Raw genomic sequence first — 22,122 nt, 5'->3', positions numbered from 1 at the left:
GAGACATACCTTGTTTCTTTTATTTTTCACTTCAAAACCTGGTGGAAACTCCATGTATAGTTCCTCTTATAGATTTCCATGAAGAAAGACATTCATCACACCCAACTGGTGTAACTCACAACCAAAATGAGTAGCCAAGGTGAGAACAACTCGAACTGTATTCATCTTTGCCACTAGGGCAAACATCTCCTCGTAGTCAATCCCACAAGTTTGGGTATAGCCTTTTGCCACCAATCTAGCTTTATATCCTTCTATTGTCTCACTTGTCTTATTTTTCATTATGAATATCCATCTACACCCTACTTCCTTTTTGTCTTTTGTCTTATCAATAATCTCCTAAGTTGAATTTCTTTCTAATGCATTCATATCTTCTTTCATGGCTTGATTCCAATGTTCAAGTTTCATGGCCTCCTAGATTGAGATAGGAATTTATGTGGCATCAATGGTAGGAATAAAGCTTTTGTGCTTATCAGAGATATTATTATAGAAAACATACATAGAAGTAGGATATTTAACACATGATCTTCTTTCCTTTCTCATTGTAATGGGTAAATTTCCAATAATACTTACCTGCTCACTGTTATCTTTAAGGATCCTCACCTCCAGATTAGATAAATTTTCTTGCTCGAGAGTCGAAGTGGGTGGTTTTCTTCTTTCATATTTTTTGCCAAAAAAATTGTCTTCTTCCTCACTATGGATTATGGTAGCTTCATTGCTCAGATCTTCGACATCATACAAAGACAAATATAGTAATGACAAGCAGGAGAGCTCATCCACTTCAAGTGCTTTCTCCTCCTGAAGTGGTGGACTTGCATAAAAGGATTGTGTTTCATGAAAGGTGACATCCATGTGGATAAATACACGGTGACTATGAGGATGATAACAGAATTCAAATAAATCATTGGATCTCTACGATTTTTGTGCAATAGCAAACCTGATCTAGCATTTAGTGTGGGAGTGATTAGCAGATTCATTAACAAACTAAAGAAAACACATATGCAGGCTTCAAGAAGGGTGTTACGGTACATCAAAAGTACAATGGATTATGGAATTCTATTTCCTATTAAAAGAAAGAAAGTTGCAATGGAGATAACAGGCTACACAAATTCTGATTATGGAGATGATCCGATTGAGAGAAAAAGCACCTCAGGCTACATTTTTATGTTGAATGATGCTCCCATTTCTTGGTGCTCTAAAAGGCAATCGGTGGTGGCTCTCTCAAGCTATGAAGCTAAGTATATAAATGGAAGTTTTGCTACTTGTCAAGGTGTTTGGATTAAGTAGTTGATGGAAGAATTGAAGGTGCCTATGGAGAATCCAATTCAGCTGAAGATTGACAATGCTTCAACAATCAATTTGGCCAAGAATCTTGTTAGCCATGGAAGGAGTAAGCATATAGAAATCAAATTTCACTTCCTTAGGGACATGGTGAATAAAAGAAGAATTGATTTAGCCTAGTGCAAAATTAAAGTTCAGTTGACTGATTTGTTTACCAAACCATTGAAGATAGATAGGTTTGATTTTTTGAAAGACAATATAGTAATTGTATCCCTTAATAATCTGACTTAAGGGAGAGTATTGAATGGTTAGTCAGCTTATGTATATATATCACACATGTGTATAACTACACATATACAACATTATTCATTCATTCAGTGTAATATACAAAATTCACTTTTCTTCTCTACCTCTGTTGTTACCTATGTTATTCGGTGCATTCTCTCCCATCACTGTTCCATCATCCCTCACCCTCACCTTCCACGGATCCTAAGCCCTCTCCCTCCACACAAGTTTACGTTTTTCTTCTTTCTATTGAAAAATGCATTTTTTATTTTATTATATATCCAAAATATAAATTTTATAGTTTAGAATACACGTATTACAAATTACAAAATCCAAAATACAGGAACAACAAGGAGTTGGGGCAACAAGTGGTGATGGCCAAATCAATGTGTAAGAGGAAATGCACTTTGGGGTGAAATGACATTTTTCTTCGGTGTAAAGTTTTTCGATGATACGATCACACGAGTGCATATCACAGCGAAGCTCAAATTAGTCACTCAGCTTGCAAATGTCAATGAACTTCTGAACCGCATTATGGTATTGGGTTCCCTGAATAAAGAACAGGCACAACGTATGCAAGTTAGAAAGTTGGTCATATTTGAAAAAACATATCTACAATCTAGAAGGAAAATATAACCATCATTGTTTCACAGAGATTAGTTCTCTAGCTATTGAGAATAAGTTCCCCCAAGTACTTGCGTGATTATTAGTCTAGTTATTATACCATTTGCATGCCTGATGATAGATAGGACTAAATCTTACATTCCAAATTTAATTGAAAATTCCGCGGTGATATGTCAAAAATGATGCATAGATCCATCAATAAGCTAGGGGTAAAGAAAAAACAATACTGTAAAGCTTGTAAAGCTTCCAAAAAATATTAAGTAAAATTAAATAACGCCAATGAAAATAAGGGATTCGGCACTGTTAGATAGAAATTCACACGAACTGAACTGGTAAACAATACCTCCCAATAAAGTTGGTGACAGTCCATGCACTGCCAAAACTCTAAATTCTTGTCAAATAAGCAATTTGGAATTCTCTGAAAACCCTTAGCAGCTTCAATAGCTTCTTCAGTTGTCAGTGGCTTCTGAATAAAAGTTCCATTGCATTTTGTGCACCTCGACATTAGCTTGTCCTCATTAATTTTAAGTTGAAAAGATTCAATAACCTGAAAAGCACTTCCAAGTTTTACTTTGTTACACAAAATCATCACTCTCATGCAAGACTACATTACAATATTTGTACGAACAAAACTAATATTCAATTGTGTAGTTCGTATTGTTCTCCATTTAAAATTGGGGTTTCATCTTGAATAATGCATAACCCTTTAATATAAAACTTTATTTAGCACTTATCAAAGTGAAATTTTAATTCTAATTGTAACTAGTACAAAATGCACCTGTAGAACTACACGTAAGTATTCTTCCTTTTTCTATTCAATTTGCAATAAGATGGAAGGACGTTTTGGTGTATAGAAATCTGGGAAGAAAATACAGTGACCATTCAGATAACTTTGAAATCCATGTACTGAACTCTAGCCTATAACGACACTTCTGCATTATCCGTTGGTAGCCACAATTAGTATTACGGAAAAACACCAAGACAAGTACTTGGTAAACTTTATTAGGAATAACAATGTTTCTGCCAATGTGGTAGAAACAGGAAGAACAACATTCTTGAAGGACTTTTGAGAGGTCCTCTCTCCACCAATCTCCTATTTTACTAAGAAAACTCAACAACCTTGTTAAGAAGTGGACTTTAAGCCTAACTCAACCCTACAAAACCAGCTTGTAAGATGAGGTTTGCATCCACTAATATATTATAAATTAACCTTATCTCTAGTCGATGTGGGACTAGCAACAAACGTTTTTACTCCCAATCCCCGGACTATTTATAATAAACAGTAAAATAAAAAAAAAAAAACTCTACCGGAGGTTTATAATAGTCATTTTCAATTATTCTTTTATCCATCCTCTTATACACAATGCCAAACCTGTCTTGACCCAACCTATCATTACCCCACCCCTGAAGATCCCACCTTGCCCTCAAGGTGAAAATATGAAAACTCTTTTGAGGCCTGCATGGCTTCTGAGCTTTGTGGAGTCCAACTGAATTGGTCTAACGAGTCAGTTAAGGGTCATGCTATCTTCCCGTAATTTCAAATGAATCTCCTTTTGTAGCTGGTGAGGCCTAAAAACCCTCTCAAGGCCTTGATGTTTTTCGATATTGGCCACTCTAGCACAACTTCCACCTAGTCACTGTCCATTTCCACCCCATTCCTGATATCATATGGCCTAAATACCTAATTCGTTTCCTCCCACATTCGCACTTCTTGTTAGCAAATAACTACTGTTGCCATAGTGTACTCAAAACTTGTTTGAGATGCTTTTTATGGTGTTCCCATGTGTTGGAAGTCCCACATCGACTAGAGATAAGGTCAATTTATAATATATAAGTGGGTGCAAACCTCACCTTACAAGCCGGTTTTGTAGGGTTGAGTTAGGCTTAAAGTCCACTTCTTAACATGGTATCAGAGCTATGGTTAGAGCATATCCTAGCAATATTTGTTGTTTGTTGGGCATGTTGTTCCACCTACTATTGGGTCGTTATCGGACAACCCATTAATGTCTAGTCTCACGCTCGAGATGATGTTTGTACCTCGGCGTGAGAGGGGTGTTTTGGAAGTCCCACATCGACTAGAGATAAGGCCAATTTATAATATATAAGTGGGTGCAAACCTCACCTTACAAACCGATTTTATGGGGTTGAGTTAGGCTTAAAGTCCACTTCTTAACACCATGTCTTACTATATATCAATATGTCGTCAAAGAAGACTAAGATGCACTTCCTCAGAAAAGGCCTTAAAATCGTGTTCATCATGCATTGGAATGTGGTTAGGGCATAGATAAACCAAAAGGCATTACCAGAAATGCATAGTGGCCTTGCTGAGTGCGGAAGGCTGTTTTTTGGATGTCTTCGTCCTTCATTCGTATCTGGTGGTATCCAACTCTTAAATCCACCTTCGAAATAGGTTGCCCCTTGCAACTCATCCAGAAGTTCTCTTACTGGAATAGGGAACTTATCAGGGATTGTGGCTCTGCTTAGTGCCCTGTAATCAATACAGAACCTCCAGCTACCATCCCTTTTCTTCACCAAAATAATTGCACTGGAGTAAGGGCTATTACTAGGTCTGATGATTCTCATTCCCAGCATCTCTGCCACTTGCTTTTCTATTTTCGACTTCAACACGTGTGGGTACCAATCGGGCCTTACATTGACCGGATCCACCCCGTCCTTAATGGGAATCTTGTGATCTAAATGTCTTCTAGGAGGAAGACCAGTAGGTTCATTAAAAGGCCTAACAGAGTCCCATTGGAGATAATTCGACCATTAAGGGGGTTGTCATCAGGCAAGTGCAAAAGATTGGCATTGCTTAGTGGAGTTGCCATGCCAAAAATAAATAATAGGAATTCCTTAGCCCATTCCTAAATGAAAATGAAAAGTAAGACAGAAAGCTTCAGTGATGGAAGCAGAAATGGCCCTGGTGACAGTGGCTGTGATGGCAGCAGCGTGACAGTAGCTGTGATAGCAGCAGTAGTGCAACTGGTGACAGTGGCTGTGATGGCAGCAGTGTGACAGCTGCTGTGATAGCAGTAATGCAACGGCAGCAGTGATGCAGCAGCAGCGCCAGTAACGGTGATGCAGCAGCAGTGATACAGCAACTAAAGATCCCGCGGAAGCTCCGACAACAGCTCTGGTGGGTGGCAGCAGATTGGGGCAGCAGCAGTGAAAACCACAACTTGGGGGACACTTCAGGCAACCCAATAATTAAAAGAAATTGCTGCACTTCAGGTAACGCTAATGAAAACCGTAACTAAGACGGAAAAGAAGAAATGAGGAAGCAAAGCTCCCTAGATCAGGAGCTCTTGTACCAACTTGAAAGGACTAATTTGAAAGAAAGAAGATTCTTATTTTTGTTAATTGATTTGAAACAGTACATCAACTTCTATATATAGAGAACTCAAACCCTAAAGTAATAATTAGATGAAATTTCTAACAACCTCTAACAAATTCTAACAACTTATAGTAATACATTTAATATCCTACCAACAACTTTTAGTATTGTATTTAATATCCAACTAAAAACATAATAAATAGAAAAGAAAGGGTAAAAGAAAATGTTGTCATAATATGGTGTAATTTTAACTTTTAATTTACCATGAATGTATGTTATAAATTTGTTTATCTGGATAGTTAATTTAACCATACCTCAAGTAGCTGTTCATTTTTCAGAAGACTCTTCACTCTATATATTTGGTTTTTCATCAGATAATCATGTCTTTGCAACTTTGCATCCCGTGTCAAAATCACTCGTTTCTCTTTTTGTGCTTGCTCTATCAACATCCTAATATAAATGAAAATAGTTTCACAAAAAAAGAGAAAATATACACAGAAATCACTCAGATGTCAGAAGTATAACTTTCAGCATATACTAGAATCAACAATTAAAAATTAATAAATAGAATCATATTCTATTTATAACCTTGGCTCAGGCTTCTTTGAATAAGGAATTGCAGCATCTATCCCGACACATCGTAAATGTTTTGCCAAGCCTTCAACCTGAGCAAATTCCTCACAAATTCATGCTCACATTTTTATTTTATTAACATTCAGATCCTACAATAAAATAAAACCCTTTCTTTTTGGACAAAAATGTTGCACAAAAATATTCGTAAAAAAGAAGTCTGGAAAAGGGGTATACGAGAATGGATAATGATGAGGAAGCCTCATTTCTTCTGGGCAACAGAGATGATTGAATTTAACAAAATTTATAAAATTCCCAAGGCTAAACATAATATTGGAAGAAAGGGAACATCTGATCTTCACAATTAAGACACTTACCATTACATCACAAAGGAACTTTGGATATCCATTCCCTCCCTCCAAAGGATCCCATGGTGGGGTACCTTGCAACTCATCAAACTTCTCAAAATGATTTTCTTTCCTAGTCCCATTAAGTAGTGAATGCTTCTTCCCTTTCTTTTTTGAGCTTTTGGGTTTTTTGTCTAACTCCTTTAGCAAGATCCTATCACCATATTTTTTTACAACTTTCAACAAAACTTCATCCATTGGAATAGTAACCCAATATGACGTCTTTTGGATGAATGCCCCAGCTAGAGGTATCATACGAGCAACATCAGAACAAGTTGTGGCCTCGACAATTGCTAAAGCTTCACAAAAATGTGCTCTTAGGACTTTATCACTCGTATCGTGACTTCTGAATAGCTCTTTTAACCCAAGACTTGCATCACGATTAGAGAATACTATGGTCTCAAGAATCAAGTCTCCTGCAGTGAAGAATTCAACAAAATGTGATGACCATTCTTTGTACAATGCTTCAATGTTAGAATAGCAAATAAATCAATTATTAGACAAAAGACAATAATGAGGGAACGAATGGATATATCCTGTGATCAGAAAGTAAGGTTAAAAAATAATACAGAGAAGTTTCTGATAGAAACTGGTAGTAGTATATGAGGAAATAGTTGATATTCAAGGAGATTAACTACTTTTACAGCAACAGTAAAACTTCAGATTAGAAAAAGAAAACAGGAAAACACAAAATAGCAATGCACAAAAGAATAACAACCAGAGGAGCAACACACAACCGCTGTCCCCAAGGAAAATGCCCAGCCAATGCCTCACCCAATTTACGTTCTACCTTTTGCTAGTCTCTCCTACCGTGTAAACACATGCTGCACTATCTTTTCCATCATGACAGAATATTCGACTTGAATGTCCTCTTGCCATGTGGACAAATACCTTCTATTTCTTGATTTTCCATGTTCAGCCCATTTATTCCCAGATCATCTTTCTTCTTTTTATTTATCCTTTCTCTTATAAAAATGGATTAAAGGCCCATAAGTTGTCGTATTTATTCTTGTGTTGCATGTACATGAGCTTTATTTATGTGGATGCATGAGTAAGAAATGAAAACTAACAAAATTGTAGAGCTTGGTATTTATTCTGCTCACAAGTAGCACAACCAGCCATAAATTATTCCACATATTTCCTTATATCATAGAAATAAAATACACTTAATATTTTTTAATACGTTCTACTTAACCTGGTATGCCCAACCCATGGAGAAGAGCCGAATTCATGCAAAAGGTAAGGAATCTTCTGTTAGGTTACTTTATACGAGTAACCTAAATCTACGCTCTCTTCTCACTCAAACACTAGAACAATAGAAATGAAAGTATGTATGTATTATTGATTCTGTAAAGTAAAGAAAATTACAAGTGTAATCTCCCCCAAGGAAGCCTATCTTCTTCCACTGGCAAATATGTCCAGTCTTTACCCAAAAGATAATAACCTCCTGAACAGAAATAAAAGAAAATTATTTATAGTGTCGCCTTTCCGCGCCCTAACCTTTTCTGATAACCCAATCTGCTTCCACTAAATACCGTTCGGTAGCCTCTACTTCCCTCCTCCCTTCTGGATACCGTTCGGTCTATACTTCCCCCTTGCCTGACCGTTCGGCTTCTCCTCTCACACCATTCAACCTCGCTTCCCCCTATCTCTGTTCGGCCTCACTTCCCCCTTGCCTTACCGTTCAGCTTCTCCTATCACACCGTTCGGTCTCGCTTCCCCCTGTCTCTGTTCGGTCTCACTTCCCCCTTGCCTTACCATTCGGCTTCTCCTCTCATGTAGCATACGGCCTCACTTCCCCCCGCCTTACCGTTTGGTATTAGGTTAATTCCCTCCTCTTTTATTCCTAACATCTGCACTGAGTTGGGATGTAACACAAATGGTCCTTAAACCTCAAGCAACCTTTTGCAACCCCATTGCTATTAAAATCGCAAGTAAACTCACTACTAGTGCAATCCTACAAGATCAGGGGATGTTGCAACCTAACATAGATGGTGGATCAGGAAAGACGCAACTCGCTGCGAGATTGTGAAGTTGCTCATCGAACCATCTGGTGCAGCTAGATTTTGAAGGCCCACTTGTTGGCTAAACAACCAAACCCGACCCAACCTAAAATTAATGTCGGATACTTGTATGACCCTTTTGTTCCATCAGGGTTCTCAACCATTAAAAAATCATAAACAAAGGAGACTGATGATGGCACACACTATTTTTGACACTGTAGTCCAACAACCATCACTATTGTGCTGACAGACACCAAAGCACTAACGCAGTTTCTACCATCACTTCTTTCATGATCATCAATTCTTCTTTCACAGTAATCAGTATTCATTGTCTTTGATTCTTTTGTTCTTGCTAGAGTGTTCTCTATTCTTGTTGGAGACTGTGTTGTTTAGAATTTGAATGAAAAACATGGAATCGGCAGACTGTGGTTCGGTCATGCTACTAGATGAGGAAGTGATATTGGACCTGATCTTGCATAATTGATGGGAAAGTAAGAAATGTGAATTGTAAATATTGTGAGAAAGTATTATTAGGTGGAATTTATTGATTGAAGCACCATCTAGAAAGAACTTCAAAGGATGTTAGAGAATGTACAGCTGTTCCTAAAGATGTTTAAGAAATTAATGTTGATTTTGTTTCTATATTGTAGCAAAATTTGATTAAAAATCAAAATTCAAAGAATTTGAAAGGGGAAATAGTTTAGGTGATTCAGAAGATGCTGGAAAAATGCTAAGGCAAGAAGAAGAAAGTTATGACTCATCAAGGGTATGCAATGTAACAAAGAAATGTCTTTGTTTCGTGAAGGATTGATGGAAAACCAAAGGAAAAAGTTAACATCAATTTGGTGAATGGAGGTGTAGAGTTTTCAAAGGGTGCGAAATACAAATCTATTAACTTTTTTCTATGAATTTCTATCATTCCTTCAAGCTTTTCATAATGACGAAGAATCAACCACAAAAAGTGCCTTGCTTTTGTGACCTTGAAGTAGCTAATAGAAACCCAAAGAAAAAAGTTAACTGAGGGAGTGGTTACGAGAAATTTTATAAATGGAGGTGTAGAGGTTATCCATGGCTCCGAAACATTATTTAAAGAAAATGGAGGTATCCCTTGACGTCGAATGTAAGCTGTATTCGACGTCAACTATACATGGAGAAGGGCAGTGATATTTAGTGAATGTTGTTGTTACCAATGAGGAGGGTAACGTCGTATTTGTAGGAGTTCGACGTCCATCATAGTAAAGACATTTTCTTTGGGGATGCAAAAGATTGTTTATTACTCATAGTGCATTGGTGTTTGATGTCAAACTTGGGCGTCGTGTGACGTGATCTATGCATGGGAAAGGGTAGTGATGAGTCTTAGTGGATGTTGTTGTTACCAATGAGGAGGTAACATCGTATTTTGTAAGAGTTCGAAGTCTATCATAGTAAAGACATGGTGTTTGACATCGAACTTGGGTGTCTACGACATTATCTATGCATGGGAAAGAACAATGATGAGTCTTAGTGGATGTTGTTGTTACAAACGAGGAGGTAACGTCGTATTTTGTAGGAGTTCGACGTCCATCATAGTAAAGAAATGGTGTTTGACGTCGAACTTGGGTGTTGTACGACGTGATGTATGCATGGGAAAGGGCAGTGATGAGTCTTAGTGGATGCTACTGTTACCAATTAGGAGGTAACGTCGTATTTTGTAAGAGTTCGACGTTCATTTTGTAAATACATTTTCTTTGGGGATGCAAATGACTATTTAGTATCTATTTATTTTGTATTGGACATCTGATGTATCCTAAGGTGACGTTAGATGATTACTAAGGTCATTGTTTAACATCTAACTTGTGTATGGTTGGACGTCATTGCTTTTTAGACGGCGGTTGTATTTTCAAACGACGTCGAGTGATTGAATTTATCTACTACAACAATGCCACCGGTCATCTTTAACGTTGGTTGTTCTGTTATTGGACGTGATGATGATGATGATGGTGGTGGTGGTGGTGATGATGATTGTGGTGATGATGATGATGATGGTGGTGATGATTGCCATCACAATCCTAACTACTTGGCCGAAATACATGGCCTAAAGAAACCTACACTACTTGGCCGAATACATGGCCTAAATAAACCTACACTACTCTTCCAACTATGCTCCATGATGGCTCCAAAGGTGGTCCACAAGGTAGAGTTGATACCATCTTCAAGGATGACTTCCACTCTTCTTGAAAATGCTTCACCATGGCTAGGGGATTTGCCATCAAAGGCACCAAGTTGTTGATGAGCACAGCATATCATCCTGAGACAGATGGTCAAACAGAGATGCTCAATCGAACGTTGGAGACATAATTAAGATGTTTCAGTTCAGAGCAACCAAAGGGCTGGGTGGTTGTCCTTCCTTGGGCTGAATATTGGTATAACACCAGCTTTCAAGGATCTACTAGGTGCGCACACCTTTTGAAATTGTTTATGGTCATGCTCCTCGTGCTCCTTTGGCTATCACTCGTTTTGTTCCCGGGGAAACCGTTGTTCAAGTTGTGGCACATGAAGTATTATCTAGGAAGGGTGCAAGAGTATATGGTCAAGTCTGCCAACAAGAAGAGAAGACCGTCTTTGATCAAGGTTGGGTTGGGCATTGGGTCTTTTTGAAAATTCGTCCCCATAGGTAGTTGGGTCCCATCGCTTTTCGCCCTTAGCTGCCAGAGATAGCCCGGATTCATCCTATTTTTAATGTCTCCCATCTTAAGATGGCTATTACACTCAATAAGTCGAACAAAACCTTCCAACTGAACTCCACATACCAGAACTAAGTTGTTTTCCCTTTAAAGTCTTGGATCAAAGGGTGCAGCAATATGATGGTATCTCGGTTCCTCAACTCCTTATTCAGTGGCAAACGGGAGGACCCGAAGGTGCTACATGGGAAGATGAAGGAACAATTCGTGATCAATTTCCAGATTTTCACCTTGAGGACAAGGTTGTTCAGAATCTGGGGAGTATTGATACGCCTTTTAAAGTGTATGTTAGGAAAAATGTTAAAAATTAGAAGTTATAGAGTAGTTGTCAGGGGTTGGACGGTTTATGGGTGGTTAGAGGTGGTGATTTTGTTTAGTATGGTTGTCTTTTAAGGGGCAAACGGTTCCTCCTACAGTGGTTTGGTTTTATTGTTATTTCAAAACAGGTGCTAATCTGTGTGAAGGGGAACTCTTCCCTTGGACGCTGTTGAATGTTTTTAGACCTATAATCTAGTAAAACTATCTATGTAATTGTTGGATGTTTAATTTGAGTGTTACTGCCCTATTAATCCTATAATTTGAATTCTTGATCTCAAGAATTCCTAACACACATAAAGTAATATGAATCTAGAGTATTATGAGGTGCCTAAGTGACACATCATGTAGTATGGAAGGCTGTGCAGAATATTTGAAGTGTCTGTTCTCCCTACTAAATAACTTGCTTTTGAGAGTGGGTTCCCCAAGGGCTTGCAACCTTATTATCAGCATCAGAATACACTATGCTGTCAGCTTGAATAACCAAATAATCAATCAAGCAATTAAACAAAAAAAATAAAATCATGAAATAGAAGAAATATAACACAATGGCTTTGTAATTTGTCCAGAGTTTGAGCCATAAAATTTTCAAGGATTACAAACCTTCTTTGACGACCTTTTCCTGGAATAGCTTAAATATGTCGAGCAAGCAATGAGCATCCATAGCTGCATATCTTATCTGCTCTTCTGTAAGAGGACGATGTGACCAATCACTACATTGAAGTTCCTAGAGCACATATAAGTTTGGTTAACACGATAGAGTAGAGTAATTGAAAAATGCCATTTGGAACAACTCTGGATCCTAAACTTCCAAAGGAGGACATGCAAATCTTTGAGCAAATAAGGGGATCCCCTTTCACTTACCATTACTCACATCATTTTCAATTTAAATTCAACAATATGAACAGAAGTATCTTTTATGGTCAATCCTAGTATTGCTTATGAAAAGTCAATAATAATCTGTAACTTGCATTATTTGTTTTGTGTTCTCAAAGAAATATCTTCAGAAATCATTTTGAAAACTAAGATGTTCAGATTGATAAAATCCTGCAAACGGGCAACCAAACATGTCCTTTTTGTCAGAAACCATGCAAATCAAACAAGTCAAAAGTCAAAATTTGAGATGCACCAATCATTTCTATCTGAAGATAGCCAGCCTTCTAAATTCTGATAGAATTTAAACCAGCCCATTAATCGGCAGAATTAATATTCTTAGTGTGATTATCATTCTGGAATTGACAATTGTTACTAGAACATTTTATTGAATCCAAGAATGGGATTTGCCTCTAACTAAATGAAAAATACTTTTAATTAGATTACAATCTGGAATGTTACAGATACAGAACACATTCCCAACAATAATTCTACCATCGACAGGGATTAAGCACTTAACTTTGACACAAATATGCATTGGTGTCTGACGTGTATAAAGTACTATTTAAGAGAACAAATCCATCAATATTCCTCTACCTAATTACTTAAGCTTTGAAGATTACTGGTTCTCAAACATTTACAAGGATTGATCCATGCTGACAATTATTTTCCACAAAAAAACTATTAAATATACTAAAACTAGATATAGGATTAATCTCCCTTGTGTTTAAAATACACATAAGATAATATATTTATAATGAAGAATGATACAAGTATATATGGCAACCAAACATAAATATAGTAAATAGAAGATATTGTTAAAAAACAATATCAACAATATCTACCAATATCAAATAATATCAAAAGTCTACATTTTCCTAATTAACATAACACGCAGTATATATAACAAAAACTGAATTTCATCATGAGGTCAAAGTGAATTATTCACTATCCATTCTTCAAGCCTAACTGACTTCAGTTTGAGCAGCGATGGTAGGGATTTAAATTGACTAATTTCTTCAGCTCTGTTTCTGGATCTTTAATTCTCTAACAAAATTAAGAATAAATTTGTCCAATGCACAGAAAGAACAACACGGACCAACAAGCTTGCAGCAGTACGATTCTTTTAAAAGAAAAGATCCAGGAAAAAGAACGACTGATAGAACCTTCCTCCAAATGCTAACAGAAAAGACATTTCACCTAAATAAAACAATCACATTCCACACAAAAGCTCAAATGGAGGTAGAACAAATGCCGAAGTTAAATGAATGTTTTATGAAACAAACCTTGGAGAGCGAAAACCCCAATACTTCTGCACAAATCGTTGACAAACTCTTACTTTGCTTGGGTTCATGCTTCTTACTATGGTGCAGATGATTGTACACACTCCTGATATCCAAATATGGCTCAACCTATGCACAATTGAATTAAGAATTCTCTGACAAAAAACAGAAGCAGAGCAGGAATGTTTATTCTCAAGGGTAAATGGTGTTCGCAGTTTCTGAAAAAATTCCATATTTTAAACATTGCTTTAGTTTTTGAAATACGTTAACTGTGATAAAAAACACTTAACCCTAATTTTATATTTTACTCATTGTGTGTGCCCATGTGTGACCTTGTCGAAACCGCCGTGGGAGCAGAAAGTGGAGGACAAGTAAGTCAAATCCTGCTTGAATCCGAATCCGAGTTTCAAGATGTCGGGGCACAGCAGCAATTCTCGCAGCGGTTCCGACAGTGAAGAGAGAGGAATGGACAATAAGTCCAACACAAACACGCCCCAGTCGCCGCAAGCGATTTGAAGCACCGACACTGTCGGGAACGACCTCCGTACCGGCTTCCACTCTGCATCCAGGCCCACCACTGAGCTCCGACCCAACGCCTCACTCAGCAGCCTGAACTCGGCTGTGTCCGTGCCAGTGACCAGGTGGACTTTTAGTTTCATAGGATCACTCTCCATAGGCAATGTCTCCTTATTACTTCTTTTTTCAGCTTCACGGTTCTAGGGAAAATACCAAAAGATCCAAGAGACAGGCAAAGAAAATTTCTTACAAGGTGTTGTTTTTATCTTTTTTTCACAAGTTAATCCTTCTCTCAAGTATCATGGTATTTATTTATTATACCACGAACAATTAAGCCAATTCCATTTTCAAATAAGTTTAGGTTAAATATTTTTTTCTCGTAGTAATATTTTGAATCAATTAATTTTCCAATCTTTGATTCGATTTGGTTGTTCAACTTTAGAAACACAACAAATTTAAATTTTTTAATTAACTTTTACTAAGTTTCTGTGATATTTTAAACACATAATATTAAAGTATAAATGTGTCAAACAATGTAAACAACTCAAATATTATCATGAAATATATTTGAAATGTTAAATAAATTTAACAAAATTTGGTTAAAATGATTAAATTTATGGATTTCTGTAATTGAATACTGAATTAGGTTAAAGTTATAAAAAGAGACTAATTTTAATTTTCCGTAAAAGTTAAGAAACTAAAATTATATTTAACCTAATAAGTTTATGTTAAAAAAAAGCATCGGAGACCATAAAAAATAAAATTACATCATATACATAGGAAAAAGAATACATATTAAAAAAAGTCATATTTTCTCTATGAAAATTATTTCATACTTTGAGCTTTATATATTAGGATAAAGGCAAAATTCTTATCATTTTAAAAAATTTATTATTAGTCAATAATTAACATTCCAAAAAAGACCTTCACTTTTTTAGAAGTTTTGCTTTAGAGGATTCAGTATTAACTTTTCTTTTGTCTATCTTTACCAAACTTTCTTGTAGTTTGAACGAACTCATCATCAGTATTAGAATCTTCCTTCCCATAAAGCATATTAGTCCATTTAGAAGTTATTTTCAACTCCTTTACAAAATGAGTTTTCTTAAATGTCAAAAGATTAGAAATTCCACTAAACTACTATAAACTGAATTTAATTGTTGTAAATCCTATAAATAATTCACAATGGAAGACATCCTCCAAAAAAAAGTATATCAACCAACGAATCAGACTCCATTTGCACACCACCATCTAAATTCTTAACAAGAGAATATGCATTCGCAATACAAATGTTATCATGATTACCCACCTCTAGCTTGGATTGTGACTGAGCAACATGTTACACCATTAAAGACTAAATCATAAGCTCCACCACGGGCACTACCACAAGTTCTACAGTAGGCTCCATCACAGGTTTTACCACTAAAATTAAAGAGTTATTAGTCTCATCTTGTGCACCAACCACCTTTCGACTATAATGTTATTGTATTTGTGCACAAACTATTTTCTCTGTAGCAGAAATAACATTGACCTCTTATTGTAACTACCTACAACTAGATAAGTTATGACCAATCAATTTATAGTTTGAACAAAATAGAGGCAATTCCTCACACTTCACATCAATAATAAATGCAAATGCTATCCTTTTCACCAAAATTTGATTAGGAAAATTAGATAACAAATCAACATCAACCAAAACACATGCTAAGAAATCTCGAGATTTATTCTTGATATAACCATTAAAGATAAAGGTGTAACCATTTCTCGTGCTATTGAGAAAATTGATTTTGGGTGCCAATACTCTAAAGAAAGATCATAAATGTGAACCCAACATGGAGTTTTTGTGAGTTTCATGGAAGCCGAGACAAAATCTTTTGTCCAAGAAAAAAATGAAGAATGACAGGAGATAAATTTCAAGTTCCAACAGTCAAAACCTTTTGCATGTCTTCTAAACAAGAAAAAGTAAATTCATAGGACACTTTGTCAAGTGTATTTTTCTTCCATTGACCCAAATGCTTTCAAGCCACATCGACTTTTTCTACAAAGGTCTAAATGTGTAAACGATTTATCCTTTTTGTTAACAAAATAGGTCCATGCAAATTATTTTTACACTCCTCCAAACTAGCATGATAAATTTCTTCATAAATCTACATAGAGACCATATACCTCTTTATATAAAGAGAATGTAATTAGGACAAAAGAATATCATACACATTATTATGAACCTAGGTAAATGTATGTTTTTATGCCACAAAGAAAATTTAGAAAACAATTATTTGTCATGATCTTAATCCTATAAACAACATTAAGAAATATAAAACTCTAAAAAAGAAGTCATACCTATACCTCACCAAGAGAAAGACCTCCCTTTAACCAACCATCCTCCAACCACGTGTACATACCCAACCACCTCCAAACATACAATCACAAATGAGTACTTTCAATTTTGCCAAGAGAAAATATAGAAGAAAACAAAATAGATGGAGTCTCGTTTCATCAAGCAAAATTCTTCAAATTTGGAATTTTGAGTAATACAATAACTAACTCAAAAGCGATTAACCTTTCTTTTCTCGTCTTCTACGACTTTTATATTATATAAACACTATACACACACTATCAACAAATTGAAAAGGTGTGTTGTCATTACTAATAGCAACCTGGAAACTTAAACCTCATTTTCAAAGCTATCAAGTGGTCGTCTAAACAAATAATCAGTTGGTCAATGAAATTATCAAAGTTTGGCCTTTGCTACAAATCGTGTGCCAACACTTGGTTGAATTCGCTATTGAGCTTCAAAATCAGGATGACCACTCATATCAAATGTGGAAGTTTTACATTGACAGATTGTCCGACAAGAAGAATGAAGGAGCTAACATTGTGTTGGAGGGACAAAAAAGATAAAAAATAAAACCCTCATTGGTGTTCAACACTAGTGGAAAAACAGCGTATAACATTACACGTTCAATGTCGTAGCACTCAATATCCAACGTTAAAAATAACCGGTGGCATTTTCGTAAATAAATTGAATTGCTCCACGTCAATTACTAAAACAGTGCACCATCTAAAATGTGTTAACGTCAAACAAGAAGCATATCGACATAATCTAAAATGTATTAACGCCAAATAAGGCCCAGATCGACGTAAAACAATGACCTTAGAATCACATAACGTCAAGTTATGAAACATCTGACGTTGAATTTAAATTAAAAAAATAACGAAATAGTGGTTTGCTTCAAGCAGTATTACTCATACCCCCACATTTGACGTCAACCATGACAAATATTTGACGTTTTATATGCTAGCATGAAGCCAAAGAGTAAATCTCTTTTTTATTCTTTATTTCTCTTCTCTTATAAACCAAACAGAACGTCCCACACTTTATGGGGTTGACGTTTAAAACAATACAAAACGTCGTACAAGTTGGGATTGGACGTGCTGGTCGTAATCACATAACGTCCCTAAGGAAGCAGCCGACGTCCAATACAGAATAAATAAATACTAAATATTGATTTAATTAATATGACGTCAACTGTAACAAAAGAAAGACGTTGTATATTACAACTAACAGTTATTTGTTTATTTTTCGTTTAAATCAACCCATAAAATGTCAGTTTTATACTGTCTTAGACATTTTATTATTTAGTTCCTTTTTTATTATTTTTTCTTTTTCTTTTAAACCAATCACATAACGTCGAATTCTTCTTCGCGTTGGACGTTGTATTTTCCAGAAATTATGTTTTTAATTTTTTCTTCTAAACCAAACGAAAAAGCGTCCTCGTACTCGTGGCTTCGACGTTTTATTAAGCGGAGGAAGCCACATATCAAGTCAAATTATGTGGGGATTTGGCTTTGACGTGTACTCGCGTATAACGTTCAAGTTCAACATCCCATAACAGAACAGACAACGTTAACAATAACCTCAGTCCCTCTTTTTTCCTTTTTTTTCTTTTAAACCAACAAAAGAATCTCGAACTCTTTCACCAATTTGACGTTTTTTTGCCACAAATAATTTTTTTTCTTTTAAACCAATGAATACGTTAGATGCCCAAGGAATCCGACGTTTATTGTTGAATTGAAAGAAAAAATAATTAAACGAAAAAGACACTTTGGAAGTCTGAAGAAATTGATGTCAACCTCTTCGTTTCTAACAGCAAACTGCATTTTCTCATATATCATTTAAGTAGACTGTCTTTTATTATTGAAGCCCATATCAGGCACATATCAAGCCTTTCCTAACAGTAATTATTTATGTAGACATCCATTTATAAAATTTCTTGTAACAACTCCAAGGTTTCTTTGTGTTAACTTGTAACAACTCCAAGGCCTTTCAAAATGCTAACACTTCCATTCATAAAATTCATAAACTCTATCAAGGAATTTTAAAAAACAGACCCTACAGAGGACGTCGAATATTTCCAAAATCAACGTGTTATTGGAGGTTAACAAGGAAAAATGAAAAAAGATAAAAATAATAAAAAGGAGCGACCTTTGCCTTGGGACTGCATTTTATTATTGAAGCCAAAGGTCACCCCACATCAAGCCAAAGGAAATTATTCTTTTTTTCTATAAATACAGTTTCAGAGCCTTAGATAACTATAGACATCCATTTATAAAATTTCTGCTATGAACTCCATCTGTTAATTTTTTTCTTTGTGTTTTCTGTTATCTCCTTCAAGGACAAATAAAAAACTTGAAGGAGTACAGAAAACCAAAGGAAAAGGTTGATAGATTTGGATTTCGCATCCTTTCAAAACGTTACTCCTCCTTCACTAAACTATAAAACTTCCATAAATAAATTCATGTTAACCTCTTCCGTTGGTTTGTTATCGATTCCTTTACTAAACGAAGAAATTTCTTTGGTAACGATGAAGGCATGGTAGCAAACCAGAGGAAAATGTTAACACTTATGAATTTAAAACAGATTCTATTCAAAAAAATCCTTCTACATTTTAACAAAGAAAAAGGTTGAAAGATTTGGATTTTGCACCCTTTCAAAACGCTACAACCTCCATTCACAAAAATCCTTCTACATTTTAACAACCCTTCGGATCTTTTCGTGGTTTGATTTTCATTTTTTTCCTATGTTTAGTGTTATTATGTTTTTCCTTTGTTTTGTTTCCATTTATCACCTACGTAATAATGGATTTCTTTTAGAAATCCTTCAAATAATTTTACGTCGAATACGAAAGGAAAAATGACGTCCCTATGTATTTCCCAAATAACGTGGACGTCGAGTGGTGTCAATATTGGACGTGTATCTCTTCGTTTTAACGTAGCATTTATCATGCCCTACCAACAGTCTTTTCCCATATACATGGACGTCGAGTGGTGTCAGTATTTGACGTGGATCTCTTCATTTCTAACACAACATTTATCAAGCTCAACCAACTGCGTTTTCCCGTATAAAGTTGGACGTTCTATTTGAATTTAAAAAGGATAAATAAAAAAGGGAGCGACCTTTGGGTTTGGTTAACGAATAATATGTCACATGCCCAAGAAATTGGATGTTTATTGTTGGTTTAAAGGAAAAAGAAATAAAAAGGGAGTAATCTGACTGACAATAATACGTCGAAGTATGAAGAATGATGTTAACCTCTTCGTTTCATAACTTTTCTATTAATATTACGTCGAGTAGCTTTACTAATCGACGTACTATTGGTCTTCTAAAAGAAAAAAAAACAAAAAGAGTGCAATGGTATATTCAATGTAATGATGTAACATTAAAAATTTCAATTACAATCATACAAGTGATTTAATCAATTAAACAATTCAATCACCATTCACTAATGTTATTGCCAAAAGAGAATTTTATTAATATTCAAAAGATTATTACAACCAGCAAAACAAAATATGGCTTAAGAAGCCACTGATTACAAAATTAAAATCAAACAACGAAAATCCATATTCTTGTGTTGCAGAATTATTGTTGACCCCTTTCTGGTTGTTCACATCACCTTCCTTTCCATTTTGTCGGTGATTTTTCAATCCTTAAAGTCTTTTGTCAATGACTGTGTCAACTTTCAATTTACTTGAGCCCCAAGAATCTTTTTAGCGCTTCTGACATACAAAAGATGATTACAACCAGCAAAAAAAGATGGCTTAAGAAGCCACTGATTACAAAATTAAAATCAAACAACGAAAATCCATATTCTTCTGTTGCAGTCAGCTTTTAATTTACTTGAGCCCCAAGAATCTTTTTAGCGATTCTGACATACAAAAGATGATTACAACCAGCAAAACAAAAGATGGCTTAAGAAGCCACTGATTACAAAATTAAAATCAAAGAATGAAAATCCATATTCTTCTGTTGCAGTCAACTTTCAATTTACTTGAGCCCCAAGAATCATTTTAGCGATTCTGACATACAATCTATTTTCACCGCATACCATTTAGCCCACTCATCTTCTTCAGTTTTTGTCAAATCTATTTTGTTTGCACTCCAAGATTCAGAAATGGGATAGACTTGCTGATGACCAATTCAAACCTTTATATCAATCCGCTTGACCGTGGAACAAAATGTTTCATAACTCATCTTTAAGTTGGAGTAGAACACCCTCACTAGTTTCAGATCTATGTGAGAAACCACAGTTTTAATCTTCCTTAGACTAAAAAGCTTCCGTCGAATGTCTTCATCACTAATCCAACCTGTAGGATTAGCATTCCTTGCAATCCGGGCAACCTTCCATTTTCTTCTTGATGATGATGAAGAAGCCATTTCTGATAAGATTCTGGAACGTCTTTCACATTTCTAGGGTTTGTAACTCTTCAGTTTAGAAAACACTGAGTGCGTTTTCAAATCTAGTATTTATAAAGTTGTGCATCAAATCTTATCATTTTCAGGCCCAACTAAAATTTTCAATCTTCTATATCCCAATAAAATAATTTCAGCAGTGACCAATTTCTAAAGCATTCGACGTTTTATTATGCAGTTGAAGTTGAACTCTGACAATTAAAGGATTGACTTGATGGGCGACAAATTTCTAAAGGGTTCGATGTTTTATTATTGATGGGCACTAGAGTAGTTGGGCGCATTACTGGATCCCAACATTTTCTTTAAATACAGTTTCGGATCCTTTGGAACTACCCTTTGAAAACCTACATTGCAGAGCTTCCGTAACCAAATTCATGTTAACCTTTTCCTTAGGGTGTCCATCAGTTCCTCTACTAAACGAAGACATTTCTTTGTTAACAATGAAGGCATGGTGGAAATCCTGAGGAAAATGTTAACACTTATGAATTTCAAAAACATTCTCCATTGTTTTTCTGCTTTGTTTTTTTATTTAATTCCTGTGTTTTTTTATGTAGTTTCTTGTTCATGTAAAAGCCGTCATTTAGTTTGATTAAATCTATCAGGTATAATTGTCAGAAAAAAAATTCTTAAACCCTTCCTATAAATGTCTAAATCCTGTTCTCAAATGGCTTCTTCATCTTCACGACGTGGAAAGAAGGCTACACACCTTGTAAGAAATGCTAGTCCAAATGGGTGGATCAGTGATGACGAAGAACGATACAAATTTGGATGTTATAGAAAACTCTTCAAGGTGGTCCCTCACAAGTTCTTGGATGTGGAATTATTCAAAAGGGAGGGGTTTATCTTTCAAGAATGGCTTGTAGTTGTTGGTCTTCTAAAATGTGTAGAAATGACCGGTGATTGCTTTCCTAACCTGGTACAGGTCTTCTACCACAATCTGAAGGTTGTCGATGGTGTTATATGCTCTTAGGTGAAAGGTGTCGATATTAAAATTGATGACGAAAAATGGCTATCTTTTACTGGTCTCAAAGCAGAAGGCTTCATGTCTCATGAAAGAAATTCTGAACTCAACCAATGGACCAACAGGACCAACAAGAAGAAAATTTAAAAGGAATATCTGAGAAGTCCAACACGGCTAAAGGTATACAAGCCGTATCTACTTGATG

At 35.7% G+C, this 22,122-nt stretch overlaps 1 protein-coding gene across 1 annotated transcript; it reads right to left on the bottom strand.

The window, feature by feature from the left end:
* Positions 1-1,621: 1,621 nt before the first annotated feature.
* LOC124823029 (3'-5' exonuclease domain-containing protein) lies at positions 1,622-14,438 on the bottom strand. The gene is made up of 8 exons (XM_047295153.2): positions 14,025-14,438; positions 13,696-13,821; positions 12,140-12,263; positions 6,469-6,914; positions 6,110-6,186; positions 5,836-5,971; positions 2,531-2,734; positions 1,622-2,112 (listed from the first exon to the last, which is right to left on the bottom strand). The coding sequence occupies exons 1-8, from the start codon at positions 14,364-14,366 to the stop codon at positions 2,053-2,055; spliced, it is 1,515 nt and encodes a 504-aa protein (XP_047151109.1). The 5' UTR covers positions 14,367-14,438; the 3' UTR covers positions 1,622-2,052.
* Positions 14,439-22,122: the final 7,684 nt, after the last annotated feature.

The sequence above is a fragment of the Vigna umbellata genome, chromosome 1 (assembly GCF_029865625.1).
Source record: "Vigna umbellata cultivar VRB3 chromosome 1, Vumbellata_1.0, whole genome shotgun sequence".
NCBI lineage: Eukaryota > Viridiplantae > Streptophyta > Magnoliopsida > Fabales > Fabaceae > Vigna > Vigna umbellata.
Note: the sequence above shows the minus strand (reverse complement) of the source record. Positions and strands in the feature narration are given on the sequence as shown.